Source organism: Dermacentor albipictus, chromosome 6 (assembly GCF_038994185.2).
Source record: "Dermacentor albipictus isolate Rhodes 1998 colony chromosome 6, USDA_Dalb.pri_finalv2, whole genome shotgun sequence".
NCBI lineage: Eukaryota > Metazoa > Arthropoda > Arachnida > Ixodida > Ixodidae > Dermacentor > Dermacentor albipictus.
This window is the reverse complement of record NC_091826.1, coordinates 21,546,780-21,565,159: the sequence shown is the minus strand read 5'-3', so window position 1 is coordinate 21,565,159 and position 18,380 is coordinate 21,546,780. Positions and strand designations below refer to the sequence as shown.

General features: G+C 45.8%; 1 protein-coding gene across 2 annotated transcripts in view; it reads right to left on the bottom strand.

The window, feature by feature from the left end:
- Positions 1–10,173, bottom strand: part of LOC139060840 (mucin-2-like) — a 125,794-nt gene extending 115,621 nt beyond the window's left edge. For both annotated transcript variants that reach the window (XM_070540074.1, XM_070540075.1), the window contains exon 1: positions 9,860–10,173. In XM_070540074.1, coding sequence (XP_070396175.1) covers positions 9,860–9,967 — 108 coding nt within the window. In that variant the 5' untranslated portion in view covers positions 9,968–10,173. The remainder of the gene's footprint in view (positions 1–9,859) is intronic.
- Positions 10,174–18,380: the final 8,207 nt, after the last annotated feature.

The following is an 18,380-nucleotide window of genomic DNA, read 5'->3' as shown; positions in this document are numbered from 1 at the left end:
TCGGATGTATTTAATGGGTTTAAAACTTTGTTCTTCTAGTTGTCTGTGGCACGAGTGTTTCTTTATCTCCAAGAAAATTGTATTACACACGTGTAGTTGACGCTCTCGTAGCTTCAAACTACAAGAGCAAGCAGACTCATCACCAGTTTAGAGGAGCACTGAACCACTGACGCCTGCGGAAGTGTGCTTTGATGAGACGACAAGCAGCTGGCGCTCACTTTCATTGGAGCCACTCTTAGAAATGACATTACAGGGGGCCGAAAGAAATGGGATACCATTTCGGACGTCTGTGCGGTCGTACATGAACTGTAGGTTTTAACCGCCGTGCTGGAGCAGTGGCTATGGATTAGCGCTGCTGAGTTCGAGCCCACAACCTCGATCCCGACAGCGTTTCAATGGGGGCGCAACGGAAAAAACGCCTGCGTACTGTGCACTGGGTGCACGTTGAAGACCCCCAGGAGGTCAACATTAATCCGCAGTTCTTTACTACACGGCGTGCCTCATAATCACAACGCGGTTTTCAGCATTTACGTAAAACCGCAGAATTTAATAGATGGCGAACAAAAAGAGATCGGAAACGGAGGATATATGATAAGAGGCCAGCGCTGGCTGTTTTGTGGCTGGTAGATCACGTATTACCAGAAACATCTCGCATGCACGCAAACAAACAAAACTGAAAACGCGGACGGACGGCGAGCGTTTGGGCATGTGTGCGCATGCGCGCTGTGTATTTTTTCGTCTCGTCTTTCATAACCTTTCCCCGGTGCAGGGTAGCCAAACGGGCTCAGCCTGGTATCCCTTCTCTCTTTCTCACTCTCTCATTCTACCGTTAAGGGTTTATCGACGAAATCTTCAGCGCGATCAGTGCCGTGGGTGACGTAATGCGGCTGCGGCTGTTTCGTCGTCGTGCTTACATGAGGGTTGCCTGAACTTCAAAGTCGCAATTTCGAAGAATTACCGAGGATTCATAATAATTCAATGCGAGAATATAGCAAGCATGTGAATTTCAGGCACGCGAATCCCCTCCCTGACTTCTGAACGATACCTCCAGAGATAACCGAAGTTCTACGCAGTTTTAACCTATGACGTCAAGCGGAAGAACCGAAATCCTGCTGATTTCATAGGGGGCGCGAGTGAGGCTCAACGCGATCCTCCTCCTCCTCCTATCTATCTATCTATCTATCTATCTATCTATCTATCTATCTATCTATCTATCTATCTATCTATCTATCTATCTATCTATCTATCTATCTATCTATCTATCTATCTATCTATCTATCTATCTATCTATCTATCTATCTATCTATCTATCTATCTATCTATCTATCTATCTATCTATCTATCTATCTATCTATCTATCTATCTATCTATCTATCTATCTATCTATCTATCTATCTATCTATCTATCTCTTATAAGGTAAATTAGATAAAACCAGATTATGGGGCTCAATATCGCAAGCTAACACGTGGTGCTACGAGGAACTCCGTTGTGGGGAGGCTAAGGGTTGATTTTGACCACTTGGAGATCTTTAACGTGCACCTAAATTTCTATACACGAGCGTCTTGGCATTCCGCTTTCATCGAAAGGTGGCCTCCACGAACTGGCATCGAACCGTGTGACCTCGTGCTAAGCAGGAGGACTCCCTAGCTACGACGCCGTCGCTTAGATTCTCGTGTAAGTCAGGAGACGTTTGGAGCCGTTTCAAAGGCACTGTTTGTGATCCCAACCCCCACGCCACTGCTGTTTTCGTGTAATGACATCATTCCGTGCAAGACCATCTCTACTAAGTCATGCCGTTTTCGTGTCATAAAAATGCAGCGTTGCGTTAAGTTTAGCTATCGCATTTGTTTAAAATGAATATGAATAAAACGTTAGAAATTCGGGGAATATTTCGTAGGTCCTCGTTTCTGGACAACAGTTTGTGGGTGATTTTAAGCTGAAGTTGTCTGACTCTGTCGAGTTATTTGTGACAAGGAATACTAAATCGAGACAGGTCGCTAGCTTCAGCATTTGAATTCACCTCGGTGGCTCGGTGACTGTCGTCGTGCTGTGCTGCCGTGCACGAGGTTGCGGGTTCGAATGCCAGCCGCGGCGGCCGCCTGTCGATGGGCACGAAATGCGAAAAACGCACCTGTACCGTGGTTTGTGTGCATACGCTAAAGAACCCCATGTTGTAGAAATTAGTGAGGATACCTCGACTATACGGCATCCTTCATAGCCAAATGTGCAGACTCGGGACGTCAAACTAATCCGCAATTTAGTCGCACCTCTTGAGAGAAAGTTCTTTTTTCCTGAAACGAATAATGATTCTAAGTCTCGGCCCGTTAGCGTATCTTCTTTTGGTGAGAGGGAGCATATTAGGGATTTCAGTGATAAATTTTTGTCGTGTATGTTTCTGCTATTATGGCGGCGTCTAGTAATTATGTTTGTTATGTTGCCCCTTCTGCGTGGAACGATTGATTGATTGATTGATTGATTGATTGATTGATTGATTGATTGACAATGGCATCAAATGCAATATGTCGCCGACTTCTGCACAATGGTAATTAAACTGGTAAATGAATGAATCATGATGTTTGGTGGGATGATACATTTGATCGATATAGAACTTCGCAACCAAACTCGGCACAGTCCTTGCATTTGAAGAAAAGGGCATCTTGGTCTCTCTCTCTCTCACTCTTTCTCTCTCTCACTCCGTCTCTCTCACTCTCATCTGTTTATTTTTCATCCTTACGCCGATTCCGTCCCTCAATGCAGGGTAGAAAACCGGATTTTCTCTTCTGGCTAATCCTCCCTGCTTTTCTTTTCCGTCGCGTGTCTCTCAAACGTCAGAATCGGTTGAGCTCACATGAACAACTCAGTAGCTCCTCCTGTACCTCTTTGATCTCTAGAATTCAAAGAAAGAAGTGTAGGCTGCACACCTAGATCAGGCAACATAACTGTTGTCATTCAGTGCCGCTGTTCCTGCGAGGCTATCCCGTTTCATTCACACTTATTTTTAAAATCAGTAATTTAGGTCCGAAACATTAATAACCTGCAGGCGCTGCACTCCTGATATTGCATAAGAATGTTCCACCGTACTTTTGTTTTTCCTTCTACATGTTCTCTTTCTTTCTTTTTGGGTTGATTTTTTTGCGTTGTATAAGATGCTAGCCCCCCTTACTCAATGCATTTCAATGAGCCTGTAAGGTATGCTAAGTAAATAGATAAATATGCTTAATAATTTGTGCATGCTAGAGAAAACTCAAGTTTGCAACGTGCTTTCGATTAAACCCTCGTGAAAATCGAAGATTTCGGAAGTAGCTCTTAGGCTTGGGTCTTCATTTATTTGATTGTCTCCTATGTGCCCCAGCACCTTGCAATTTAGGTACTATACTAACTTTGAGTTGAGGATTCCATACAGCACATACTATATGAGCAGACGCGCGGAATTACGCTATAGCGAGCGATTTACTTGGATTAAATTAGAAATTTTAGAAACTATATATGTTGCGTCTCTGACTTCTCCACAAGCAATAAACACTTCACTAATGAAGGAATCAGAATATGAGGTGAGACCGTCCTGGCATTAAAGCACATATCGCAGACATCCTTAAAGATGAAGATCTACAAAATTAATTCTGAAGAATATGTCAACAAAACAGCGCTTTCCGCATTATCTGCAATTAAACAAAAGTCGCTCAATGCAGCCAACCGAATGATACAAAACAAATAACTCAAATGAAGACACGCTAAGTGCATACATACATATCACTTTCATTTAATAATGTTATTAAGGCTTTTAGAGCGCATAAATTTCGGTACTATTTTGCGTGGACTGTGTAACACGCTCTCTGCTTCCTTTGTGATTGCGCTTACCGTTTATCATTTCGATTCCTTGTTGTTGTTGTTATTGTTGTAGAGCGAGTTGTCAGGCGTGTCGATTCCGGCCAATGTCAAGACGTCACTAGCGACAAGTCGTGACTGCTGGTTTAATAAGTGCAGCGTGTTGAGGCCCTTGCAAATCATCTTTTAATGTTGCTGTGACTGGAGCGTTGCCGCAAGAACAGCTGCTGCTGCACTCTTGCTTTTAGACTGTGGTCGCTTTCTTCTGCTGCAACTCCAACGAGACAAGTGCTCGCTAAAAAAAAACTGTGCTGTGGGCCCGAGGAGCTCTGCCTTCCCAGTGCGGTAATTCAATGGCTTCGATGCTGAATTCTTTTCAACCTCAATTTGACTTTATTCGGCACTTTTTATCTTCATAAAGTCGAAACCAAAAATAGTAAAGTGCTGGGACAATTAGGCGCAAGAAGCTGCTAAGAAACCACTTGACCAGGTGTTTGCCCCGAGGAACTATAGGCAGTGCAAGTGCAATTCAATCAGTCGCATGTTCCCATTAGTAAGTGGCTTATGTACCATTGTTTGACGATGGGCTTTGACACCTGCGCTGAATACAACTTTTGTATGCGTGCGCATACCTTTAATTTAAGCTGTTGATTTCTTTGCATGCATAGATAATATTTTTGGTAATTACTCTCGAACTTCTGTTGATGGTGCCTCTATTGATTGTGTTCATTCGAAGAAACTGTAGAACGTGCCGTTATTCTCTCGTATTTTGTTGTCTATTTTTCAACGTTTATTTGGCTATTCATCGACGTTTACTTGCTCTTTTGTTGCGGGAATGTTCGCATTTCAACTCACTGAGTCATTCATTTGATAACAATATATCTTCGTGGGCACGCCAGTGACAACATATTTGATAAATGTGTCCAACCACATCCAAGCGAATCAGTCAGTCAATTAGCCACAGCTGTCATTGTCACAAATCAAATCTCGCGCATCAACTTCTTTCCTAATTGAGGCTGAAGTGCAATACGTACGGCAAGATTAAAAATAGGCAGCGCTTTTTATTCCGTATAATGAACAAGGTTGCTTCACAAGTTCCATACTATTTGATCTTCTTTGATTCTGAACTTTCATATCATGCGTCTCAAGAGGTTGGTGCACTGGTAAGGCTTACGCTGCAGCAGAAGTTTGACGCGTAGCAATGGCTCACTTATTTTTTAGGTCTCAAAATCCTAAAGTATAAAAACTTATTTTGGAAGGCTAATTCATCTGTAGAAATTTAGGTTGTGTTTCTCTTTCGTGTTGCTTTAAACTGAAGCTGGGCTTTTAGCGCTCATGTCTAAAAAAATGAGAGGGATAACTCATTTTTATGTGCTTCCAAGGCGCCGTATTTGATGAGGTTTCTCGTCTTTGAAATATAAAGTTACAATGTCGCACTGTAGGAAGCAGACTTTTGCTTAAGGCGATCAGTTTTCTTCGAGAAACTCAAAAATTTCAGAATTCCAAGAATAACTAAAGCATCTAGTTTACGACCCTATTACTCAGTAATGAAAATGTTATCACGAGTTTGTGAACTGAATGCATTGAACATCTAAAGTGGACAAATCCGATGTATTATATATAGTTCTGAATTATACAGGTAAATTCTGAGTAGGACTTCAGAAAAAAAAATGTTATAACATTGAAAAAGCATCACGCGAACTGTAATCGCGCATATCAGAGGTGCTCTATAGTGGGCGCAGTTTACAAAACTACTATATATATATATATGTTTGGTGGAGGGTTATTGATTTCTATACGTCTAACTTCGCAATTTCTAAGTTGCCAATTTCCGCCAAATTAAAAAAAAAAGAAGATAAGCGGCCTCAATTCGAAATTTCGTTTCCTTTATTCACTCGGTAGAGTTGAGTTTTTTTCTCTCTTAAATGCAACCCATGTCATTAAAATTTGTGCAGCGGTTGTTTCACAAAAATTATTTCTGCGTTTCGCATGCATTTCAACGAGGGAAATCGGTATAGACCTCGAAGTAAGGACTGATCTTAATGCAGTGAGTAAGGACGCTGTCTTCCTTCTGAAAAGCTATCAGCTTTAAAGTCCCGGCCTGCACAGCCCAAATACTAGGCGAGTCTCGTAACGAGATTGAAAGTAATTAAATTTTGCATAACATGAACGAGCCCTCAAAGGGGTGATAGCTTTGACTCGCCGCAAACCGAGAAGAATAGTTCCTTCTTTTTTTTTTTCGGAGCTTCACATCACATGTTGCATCGCACATATAACACGGAGCGTGGTCAGCTGACAGCTACAGTTACGCTACCAGGCCCTTGTAAGGTTTTTTGACAGCACGTACGATACGCGTAACCACTCACGGTGTTTGAGCACTAGTCGAGTGTTCATTTATATCTCTACTACAGCGGAAATTGGGGATAGTCAGTTATTCGTGATCATCCGATAACATCGCATAAAACGAGGGGCGAATATGGAAGAGACGTTGAACATGGGCACGTCAGTAGCTACACGCGCCAGTTGAAGGATTAGGAGTGCTCAAGAGGACTTTCTGCTTTAATTTTTTGTTCGAAAAGATTTGTTAAACGAAATGAGAAATGTTGAGGTTTTCTCTCCAGGTATCCTCTGGATCGATTCGGCTAAATATACTGCATTTAATGTATCTTTTATAGTAAAAATCGTTTGCGGAAGAACTAAGTTATATATAGATTATCAAATCTTTTCCTTTTTTTTAAAGAAGCTCCAGTTTAAGATCTTGATTTTACTTCTTTTCCAGACTTGCCAGCGTAAGCAATGGATGTTGAAATTCTTCAAGTCGTATACTTGTTAAAATTTTGAGGCGAATAAGATTGACCAAGTAATTGCAGTTTACAGAAACAAGATATGAAATTATAACATGCAGTGCATCCAAGAACTACAACTTTGCCCGCTTTCGACCCTCGAGCAGGTGCCGTTTACAAACGTACATTATAAAGTTTTTGCTAAGAAATCCCGTAGTCGTATAAGCGGCAGTTTGACCATTTCTTTAACGTCGCGACTCTCCAGTGTTCATCGACAACTGAGGGTCTAAGTAGAAATCGTGCTTCTATCAGCAGCTCGATTTCACACTCTACCTGACGTAATATGGATACATGTCAACCATGGTCAAGAAGTTGACGTAGACTCATATGGTCAGGCAGCACGCTATAAAACGCGAATGGTTCTAGTCAGTGAGCAAGTGAAAATTTTATTGCCGTTTCGGAACCTACGTGGGTCCCAAGTTAAAAGTGAACAAAACCATTGGCATTCTGAATTGACGTTTCGGTATCCTTGGTTTCCATGATACTAACCCATGTGGAAGCTCTTGGTTCTTATGAAAACCGTTTGGGTTCCGAAACGTTCATTCAGAATGCAGAAGGTTCAGCTGACCTTCGACTTGGAGCCCGTCGGAGTTGCGAAACGTCAATGGAACCATATGGAACCCATAGGTTACCCACAGATCCTATGGTTTACGGAACCCGTACCTAGCGAAAGGCGTATGAGTTCGAAAAATGACCACTTACAAAATGTTCTGGTCAGCTGGCTAAGTCAAAAAAGTTTAGGATCACATCCCCTTCTTTTTTTCTCAATTGTCAATCAGTAAGGTGCTCGCCACAGAAAGATATTTTGTTCTCTTCGACCTATTTGAACAGAAATGTCGCGGTTAGTAGATCCGAGGCAAAGTGTTGTAGTAACGCGTGCAATCTGCATACTTAATTGAGAACCGCTCACACTGTGATGTAGGTGGACGCGAAAAGAAAAAGTCAGTGCGCGAAATGCCAGTCGCGGCCGCTATTTTTTTTTCTCGTGTTGACAGCGTACGTCAGCGTAGCTTTCGGGATCTTCATTTTAACTGTCAAGTGTCTTCACGTTCGTTACGCCATACGACACCACCGAGGCGAAGAAAGCAAACAAATAAAAATAGAAGCTAAAAGAGAATGTGCTCTTTGACGTCTGTTAGGTTGTTGAATGCGTGCTTCAGATACGCAAGTGCAGATACGCAAGTGCAGATACGCAAGTGCTTAACCAACATGGCTGATCTGCTTTATTCGCGTCTGATTTGCCCGGAACAGAATGACGGCAGTATAACAAACTCGCCTATTGTCAATGTCAGGATACATTCTAAATAAATGTTAACTCTTTGGGGATTCTATAGACTCAACAATATTCGTCATCAATCATGCGTATAAACTTCCTTAACGCTCTGCCGTCGCTAGCTTCCTGTCAGGAACGCTATGGCGCGGCATTATTCGCATGCCGTCCGTGACCTGAAAGTAGCGGGAGCATGGCTTTGAAAAAAAGAAATGCACGCAATATAGATGATGATTATTAGTGGAGGGCGTGATAAAACCCAAATGGTGCAATTCTTTCTTTGTGAATGTTGTCCAATCACAAGTGCCATGCAAGAGAGTATACAAGGGAAGCAAGGGAGTAAATCTGATACAAGGAGTACTACAAAGGAGTAGTTGCTGGTAAGGAGTATTATTGCGACCCAAATGACAATGTTTCACTCGCAATACTCCTACAGTCCAATGCTCAACCACCAAATGACAATGGTTTTGTGCGGCTGTCAATAGCTATTCATCTTCCTAATATCTGTTTCTTAAGCATAAATGACGGCCTCTTGTAGTTTATTTCGATGGGCACACCCTCGTCTTCTGCACTGCTTTAGAATCTGCACATATTTATATGAATAGAACACTGCGAGAGTAGTCTCAATGGCGGGACAATAGATGTGTCTACAGCAAGATCTCACCCTTTGTTGGTCGTCAAACGTCAGAAGGATTCAGTGACAGAAAAAAGTGGATTGCCATTCAGAGCTCAGAGCGCAATGTTGTGGCTTTGCTTACTGGCAATGCAAAGCTGTAAAACACCATAACCTCATACTGCAGACAATAGAGTCTGTTGACCGCACGCTTTTCTGACATGCCGCATAAATTTAGTCATTGACCAACGACGCCGAAACATTATCGTGCATAACCACTCAAAAGCGCAATCCACAGGTGATCTTCCTTTCTTTCTTTTTTTTTTGTACATAGATGCAAACTTCATGCATTACGACGTCAAGTGTGGGCGCCCAGCGACGCTACTGAAATTCAGTGTCATTTCAGGCTTAGCTTTCGTCACATAACAACGGCAGTCATTGCCATCGGTTGCACTTTCTTTGTGTGTCGTTAAGTTCTCCACATATTTCTATCATAGATGCTTAGTAACGTCACAGGAACGCGCACTGAACGGTACATTATTTAATCATTACCCAAGGTCTTCATGACCGCGACAAAGAAAATACTTCTCAAGCGGTTTTGATGTGCCAACGTGCTCATACGTCAATGGCGTTCGGTGCAGATCTGAAGCGCCTGCACAAAACTATGAAGGTAGGTTTGGCGCCCAATAACAGCAACGTAAGGTTCATATGCAGAGCTGATTAGTCTGCGCCCCTTATTTTTACGTTGCTGTCTCGGTCAAAAGTTGAGAGCTTAAACTCACAAGCCCTTCCGCGCGCTATGACTATTGCTTATCAAATGGTACCTTCGATCGTTATCTTTCCGTCCGCAGTGACGATCGGTTCGAGGCTGCTCTAAGAAAGCGTGTTTGAGTACGAACGACTTTGTAAATCCGAAGCGATAAGAGCTGATCTTCTCTTCTCTACACCTTTGTTCAAAACCACTGAGTCGCTATTCCAGCATCCTCTGTGCGCAACACAATGCTGTTAATCACGGAGTACCAGAACGATGACACCTGCTCCAAAGCAGGGCGGCTCATACGGGGAACTGCGCACCTATGGTTTACGACAGTGAGCGCCTCCCAGTTGCAGGAAAAAAAACCAGTTGCAAAAGACAAAAGACAAGAAGAGAGGTTCACACCACAACGTCCACTCGTTGTGATGCGAACCTCTCTTCTTGTCTTTTATGTACTATGTACCAACGGTCCCGGATTTCAACCCTTCTAAAAAGCGCCTCACACTCAGCAAAACGATAAAAAAGAAAGGGGAGCGGAAAGCGGAGGCCTTACTTCGTAGGCGTTCGCGGTCGCCACCAGCAGGAGGAGTGGCAGCAGTGACAAGACGAGTAACTCCTTCTTGGATGGCCGGGGGGCGCGGTGCCGCTTAGTCCATCCCATGGCCGGGCTCGTCGTCGACGCCTGCGCGCGGCAAGCACACACACAGGCCGTCGCCGTCGTCGTCCACCACCACCCCACCAACCGTACCGTAACAAAATAAAACGATATTTTTTTTTCCTCCCTTCTGGCACGCGCGCGACTCCCAGCGGGGCTCCCTTCACACTGCGTGTCTTAACAACCTGCAGCGAGGACTACCAAGCCGCGGCTGGGGCTGACATTATTTATCGCGCCAGAGGACGTCAGTAATTGCGTAGGCCGCCACGGCGGCGCAGCTAGCAGCGGCGGCGGCGGCGGCAGCAGCCAGACACTTTCAAGATGATCACGCTTTTTTTCGTCCCCCCCCCCCCCCGCCCGCCCTCTCCCGCAACTCTTCCTCGGCACGCGCGCGCGTCGTTGGCCCCGGAGTCACAATCTTTGGCTCTTTTGAGCACTCGAGCAGAGTATGGCCCCTCACGGCTCACGGGGCCCCGAGACCGGCGACGTTCTCCATTGGTCGAGCGCCGCGATATCGCCGTCCTCCCATTGGTCGGCTTTGGAGAGCTTGAATGCGTCGTCGCCATGTCTGTGAGCGGACGGACTCTTTTTCTTGGCGCAGTCGGCGGTGGTGCCGCGGCCGCCGCGCTTTGATTGAGCGTGTTCTTGAAGAGGCAATGCGCGAAAACACGTTTACGAGAGCAGCTGCACGAGAGGCACCGTGTTTCCTTCATCCGGGATGAGTGGAATCCGCGACGAGGTTTTCTTTCTTTCTTTTAGGAGCATTTAATGCAGCTACTGTTGCTCTTCTTGCGCCCGTGGGTTGGTGTCTTACGCTAAAGGTAATCGTCGGTATCGCGAAAGACAAAATAAGACTATACGGCGAATAGAAGTTTTCTGTTGTCACGCTACTTCCCGTGCATGATTATCATTCGCAAGCAGTCGTTCAGTTATGCGGACTCATCCAGAATCGTTTATTTTTGCCAGTTGGTGCATCATGTTGGGTCATTCATTCATTCATTCATTCATTATTTCATTCATTCATTCATTCATTCATTCAATTCTTACGTACGCGTTCAGGAGAGCACGCGTACGCGTGTAAGGTCGATGGCGTTTCACGGCTAGGGAAGCGCATGTCCGATTTCACGGCTGTTGTGGTTCAGTGACTGTTGTGCTGTTAAGCAAAGGTCCGCAGGTTCGATTCCCGGATACGATGGCACCGTTCCGATCGTAGCGTAATGCAAAAACGCTTGTGTAGTTTGAGCTTTTCTTTGCATCGCTAAACAGCTACAGTGTGTCAAAAGTATATTCAGAAGGTGCTGCAGTACAGTTTTTCTCACATTAAACACATCAAAGCTCGTGAAACCAGCACGTTAAAGCCTATAATTTGATTCGATTCAATTCTCTTATCGAACCCAGCCTGCGCCATAACGACAACACAGGTGACCGCTAAGGTGCCATGAAATGCCAGAACGTTTAGCTTTCTCAGTCAAACCATACGAATTCAAGCCGAGTTGCTGCTGTTCATCTTGCCGTACCGTTATTAGGACAGCGGGCCCGCCGCGGTGCCGCAGAGGTCGTGGCGTTCTGCTCCTTACACGACGTCACAGGTTCCATTAACGTCCTCGTCGGTGCCGTTTCGACGACGGCAAAATGCAACAAATGTTCTTGGGCCGCTCGGATATATGTGCACGCTGAAGAATCCCAGGAAGTCAAACATTATATGTCATATCTTGTGCGATCGGCAGCATTCCAAAATAAATAAATAATCCGGAGCCTTGCACGCTGGCGTCTCTCATAGCCCAATGGTGCTTTGGGACGTTACACATGGCAAATCAATCAATCAATCAATCAATCAATCAATCAATTCGATAGCGGGTACCTTCGCGTGTGGTCACCATCGGCAACGAAGATGTTGGTCGTCCCACGTGCCAAAGTTCCTTGAGCTCCAAGCAACGTCGACTTCCCTACATAAGATATCACTTGCAAGTCGCTTGCCGGTTGATTCGCCATCACCCTGATCGCGCCGCATGCCCGGACAAGCGTACGTACAGCCACCGGGTCTTCTCCTACTCCTACGTACCATACTGCTCGCGGGCGGTGTTATTCATCCGGATGAAGACACTCGGGACCCTCGAAATTGCTCCGCGTCGACGGCATCGCAGTCACCGAACGCTTGTGCCGCGATAAGAATGCGTGGCCAGTTTGCTCGTCTCGGGCTTTCTGCCGCTTTTGGCGGGCGAATCTGAGACGCTCGACGTTTTCAAGGTGTCTAAATTCACCTATACACAGCGCCCGGAACGGCACACAGACTGTCGTCTGCTTGGCCCAGTCAGTCTGGATTTTTCTTTTTTTTTTTCGTTCGCACGCGCCCGAGACCAAGGGCCGGGCTCGGGGTGCCTTTTGTCTCTTCTGAAGTCGCCTGAATCAGCGTCCCGTTTGCGACGATTGTGCACCGGCGGCCGCGCGAGACTCGACGCCGCCAGGTTCGTCGTGGCCTTTGTTGCCTTTCTCCAAGACGAGAGAATTGGCTCCCCGATGGAAACCGATCTGTGCTGATGTGGACTTTCACACGAAAGCTTCATTGAGTTTCTTTTGGCTCATTTCGAGCTTCTCTTTCTTTTTATTATTTTTGTAACCGTAGCATGGCATGAGGGCTGTAAATTTTGAAAAATTTGTTATTCTTTTTTGATGCTGTTATTTAGGGCTTTCTTTTACTGTGCGCGCGCTCTAGCAGTTTTGAAAATTTTTTTTCTTATTTAGATGTTGCTCTTATTCTGTTCCATCCTAATGCGGCGCGCTGTTCGTGTCTTGGCAGTCTGGCTTATTTTGACATTCATAGTTTTAGTTCGTTCGCCAACTCCTTTCTCCGTCTCGTCCCTCCGAGAGAGAGGGCAGGACGGCATTGATTACGTTACTGCGACCAGATATTATTCGCTTATGTTCGTAAGTAGAGGAAGCGGCGGAGGGGTTGAGTAACAGAGGGAAATGTAGGGAGGTTATAGCCAGTACAAGGGCCTACTAGCAACCCGTTGCCGTATGAAGCGTAAAATAAAGGGAATAAAAGACGAGTGTAGGAGACACCTTGCTCATGAATCTGTTTTCTTTTTCCCGAATGTGTGACCCCTCCTTTTGGTTCAAAGCAATAGCCTTTCTTTGGCTCTTCTCCCCCACTTTACGGTTTGTGTGTTTGTGGCCGTTTATGTGAGCTTTAGGGTGACGTTGACACCTGCATCTATATATATTCTTTCACGCTTGGAAAAAAAAACATTTATGTAGCACCTATAAAGCCAAAGAACGATGGGTCGAGAATATTTCATGATGAACTACAATTTTCTGATTAACGATTAAGCTCTGGTTATGATATTTGAGGAGGTAATTACTAATAATAACTCATTATGTGATTAGACAAGGTAAAGAAAATAGTCTGACTTGCGCCAAGCGACGGAAGCAATATTACTTTGGTTCTGTCTAGCTACGTGACACTCGCATATCTCTAAATTTCGGCACAAGTTACCTGTGTGTGTGTGTGTGCGTGCATGCGTGCGTGCGTGCGTGCGTGCGTGTGCGTGCGTGCGTGCGTGCGTGTGTGTGTGTGTGTGTGTGTGTGTGTGTGTGTGTGTGTGTGTGTGTGTGTGTGTGTGTGTGTGTGTAAGGGTTTGTATTTTCTAAGTATGTGTCAATATAGCATGATAAACTCGAAAAGCGCTGTGAATATTCAACATGCTACGGTTAAACTTTAATTCCTATCGGCGGGCATGCTGGTCGCGGTTGATGGTGTATTCTGAGCAGGATGGATGAATGTTATGATCGTCAATTTGAAACGGGCTGATGGCGAATGCCACCGAGCGCGTCACCTTTACTTTACTTCGGCACCTATGTTCAGACTTCAAGAGTGACCCTTCGCGTTAAACTAAGCCGACCGCTGATTCTGAAAAAAAAAAGATCGATTTGTGCTGATAACAAATCTCTATGTTCCCTTCTTTTGCGCCATCGACACTCCAGTCGACGTTTGCCATTCTCCGATGCACACCCGCCTGTGGTAGTTGCGCCTTCCCTTTCCCTTCGCCGCTAGCACCGTTACTCGGCGGTGCCATCAAGGGGGTCTAAAATGACGTCACATGTTCCTCCGCGCTGAGGAAAAGCATCACCTCGCGTCACAGGGAAAAGCTTCGAAGGCGGAAGGGGGGGTGGGGGGTGGAGTGGAGGGTAGGCTCCTTCTGCCCCGCTTTTCCCCGTCGCTCGTGAGACGGTCTCTACGTCGACTGCCGCTCTAATAAATTTGCCTCCTGCGCGCGTGAGGAGTGGCTTTACCGCATAGCTTTAGAACAAGATGGCGGATCTTTGTGCAACTCTGCTCCCTTTTAGAGTATATAGTGGGAAACTACACGTTGTCTAGTGACCTTACACTTATTATTATTATTATTATTATTATTATTATTATTATTATTATTATTATTATTATTATTATTATTATTATTATTATTATTATTATTATTATTATTATTATTATTGACATCCGCTTTGTAACGCGGAGGGGACGAGCAGTAGCTTAGCCTGCTTGATTTAACCAGGCTTTACTACATCTGTGGCCACCCAGCCTATTGCCTATCTGACCTCAAACTCGGCTTTCGTATTTACTACTTCTGTCACTATACTGTGCCACTACCTACGCTTGCAATGGCTCCGCTCACTACCTATCCTGCTTTTCTTCCTTAAATACTATAATCGTCGCGTACTTGTATCGAGCGCTGATCAGTTAATCCTTCCATCGTCTTTGAACCCAAACGCTTCTGGAAGGCGGACTCTCCTTACGGCTCTCGCTGGGTCAACATCTTGGCATTCCATTACGATGTGCTGAGTCGTTCTCCGATCTTGTTACTTATTCATTTATTTGCAGCGCACACATTACTCATCCCATGCCGCATATTTTCTTGGATATATTTTTTCCCAGGCAGCCAGCCCAAGCCTCAAATAGCAAGGCACTGCCCTTTGCGTTAACATGTGTATGTATGTATGTATGTATGTATGTATGTATGTATGTATGTATGTATGTATGTATGTATGTATGTATGTATGTATGTATGTATGTATGTATGTATGTATGTATGTATGTATGTATGTATGTATGTATGTATGTATGTATGTATGTATGTACGTACGTACGTACGTACGTACGTACGTACGTACGTACGTACGTACGTACGTACGTATGTATGTATGTATGTATGTATGTATGTATGTATGTATGTATGTATGTATGTATGTATGTATGTATGTATGTATGTATGTATGGATGTATGTATGGATGTATGGATGGATGGATGGATGGTTGCATGTATGGATGGATGGATGGATGGATGGATGGATGTTATGAGCGTCCCCTTTGGAATGGGGCGGTGGGTTGCGCCACGAAGCTCTTGCTATTATACTGCCTAATGCCCTACCTAGGTTAAACAATAAAAACAAAAAAAACACTATGAACTCCCACTACCAAATTTTCTGATCCCCTACTGGGAACTGTGCTTTTGTACGTCTCCGTTTTTTTTTGTCGTTTCCTTACTGTTATTCCACCAATCATCCAATCGCCTCTTACTAATCCCTATTGCGGACATGTTTACTTTTCCCCTGCTCTCACTGAACTCAAGGGCTTCAAGGAGTCCAGTGGTGCCTAAATCGACCGCAGGGGAGACGTCTTCCCTTTCTAATAAAACATGCTCCATCTTTTCCCTATAGCTTTACCACAGCAAGCACATGCTTGTTCTTCCTTCTTATATCTCGGTTTATAGGTGCGTGTCCTAAGGCATCCAGATCTCGCTTCGTGTACTGCAAGCTCTGTACACGCCTACAGTGTACAGCGCCACCTCGCGGCGTTGTGGCGGAAAGGGCCAACCTTATGCCCGGGCGCGATGTCATAGCTGGACTAAAAGCGCATCGATTAGACGGACCATACTGCCATAGGCACATTATTGTATAACATGACCCATAATATCGCCCCATGGATGGATGGATGGAGTAACTTTATAGAAAGGTCCTGCGAGCTACGGGGCGCAAGGTCCCATAGAGCGGGCTACTCCCACGTTGGGACCGGGAGTTGTAACTCCCTGGCCGCATCGTGGGCTCGCTGGACGGCCCAGAGCTGCTCCGCCAGGTCCGTGCTGCGTAATGCGTCTTGTAGCCTGGCGGAGTCTTGATCCTTGTTTGCGTGGGTCCGACCACACGGCCAGAGCAAGTGATGTACGCCTAGTGTGCTATGGCAATTTTCGCAATGTGATGTTTTGTATAGGTCAGGCATGTAGTGATGTAGTCTGTTCTGCGTGGGGTACGTGTTTGTTTGAAGCATTCTGAACGTCAGGGCTTGAGGCCTGGTGAGCTTATTGTGAGGTGTGCTGTATATTCTGCGGTCTAGATAAAAGTGCTTTATGATCTCGTTATATGTGGAGGGAGGGTCCCGATTCTCGCTGGGATGGTCACGACCAGAATAGGTGGCGTCGCGGAAGGTTAGGTCTCGCGCGCTCCTGTGAGCCATCTCATCGAGATTGCAAGGGGCGTCCTCGATCTCTCCGAGGTGTGCCGGGAACCAGCAGATGGTGTGATGCTGCAGCGGTGCGGATCGATTGATTATTTGTAGGGCTTGTCTTGCAACTGTTCCTTTCTGAAAGGCTTTGACGGCTGAGCGTGAATCGCTGTAGACGTGGGTGGTGGTCGGGTCTGTGAGCGCGAGTGCGATGGCAACCTGTTCTGCTATCTCGGACTTGTGGGTCTTGACTGTGAGAGCGTTTCTCACTTGACCTTGCTTGTTGATCGCGGTGGCAACGAAGGCCTTCCTGGTTGGGTACTGTGCCGCGTCAACGAAACAGGCTAGGATTTTCTTGTCACGTATTTCGCGCAGGATGAACGATCCGCGTGCCAGCCTTCTGGGTTGATGGTGCGTGGGGTTCATGTTCCGCGGCAGTGGGCGAACCGTGTAGGAGTTGCGTGTGTCCGTCGGAACGCTTTGATAAAGAGTCTCGATTACTGTGGTGTCATGGCCTAGTTTGGCTAGGATTTCTCTACCCTGTTTGGTTCCAGAGAGTCTTGTCCATTGAGCCCGTTCTTGAGCTTCGGCGATTTCTTCAAGTGTGTTGTGTACCCCCAGTTGCAGCAGGAGGTCTGTCTCGGTGTTCTTGGGGATTCCCAGCGCTTGTTTAACTAGCTTCCTCAGTTGTACGTTGAGTTTGTCCTTCTCCGCTACCTTCCATCTGTGCATGGCCGCCTCGTAGGTGAAGTGGCATAGCGCAAAGGCGTGTGTTAGCTTGAGGAGATTTTCTTCCTTAAGGCCGTGTTGTCTGTTGGCTACGCGTCGTATGAGATTCAAGGCATTATTCGACTTTGTCACGATCTTCTCCACTGTAGCTGCGTTAGAGCCGTTGCTCTCAATGAACATCCCAAGGACTCTGATTTTGCTGACGTGTGGAATGGTTCCTCCGTCTTTTGTTCTTAGAGTAACGACGTGTGTGTCTCTGATTTCGTTCTTTGGTTTGGGACCGCTCCTCGATGGTTTGTAGACGAGGAGCTCTGACTTCGCAGGCGAACATCGCAGGCCAGTGGGAGCGAGGTATTCCTCGATCACGTCGATCGCTTCCTGCAGAGCGCTTTCAATTGATCCCAGGCTACCTCCGGGGACCCAGAGCGTTACGTCATCGGCGTATATCGTGTATTTGACGTTCTCGATTTGATCCAATTTCTTGCCTAGGCCGGCTAGCGCAAGGTTAAAAAGCGTCGGAGAGATGACAGAACCTTGCGGGGTGCCCCTGCCTCCGAGTTTGTATTTCTGGGACTTGATTTCCCCTAGACGGAGGGTGGCCGTTCTGTCACTCAGGAATGATTTTGTATAAGCGTAGAGTCTCGTGCCGAGGTCGAGGTTGGAGATCGTGTCCAGTATGTAGTCATGTGATAAATTATCGAATGCCTTTTCGAGGTCTAGCCCTAGGATTACTCTCGCGTCTCTCGTGTCTGCGTCAATGATCTGATGCTTGAGGAGCTTCATGGCGTCTTGGGTGGATAGCCCGGGTCTAAAGCCGATCATTGCTGCGGGGTAGACATCTTTATCTTCGAGATGTTTCGAGAGCCTGTTTAGGACCGCGTGCTCGGCTACCTTGCCGACGCAAGACGTCAGCGAGATAGGTCTGAGGTTATTGATGTTGGGCGCCTTGCCAGGCTTTGGGATGAGCACGATAAGGGCCGTTTTCCAGTCTTCTGGTAGTGCTCCATTCCTCCAGATGTTGTTGATTTCCTCTGTGAGGGTTTCGATTGAGGTTTCGTCGAGGTTTCTTAGTGCCTTGTTTGTTACGCCATCCGGCCCCGGCGCTGACTTGCTGTTTAGGTTCTGAAGGGCCGTGCGTATCTCTTCGGTTGAGAAGTCCCGATCAAGCTCTGGGTTGGCTTTGCCGCGATATGC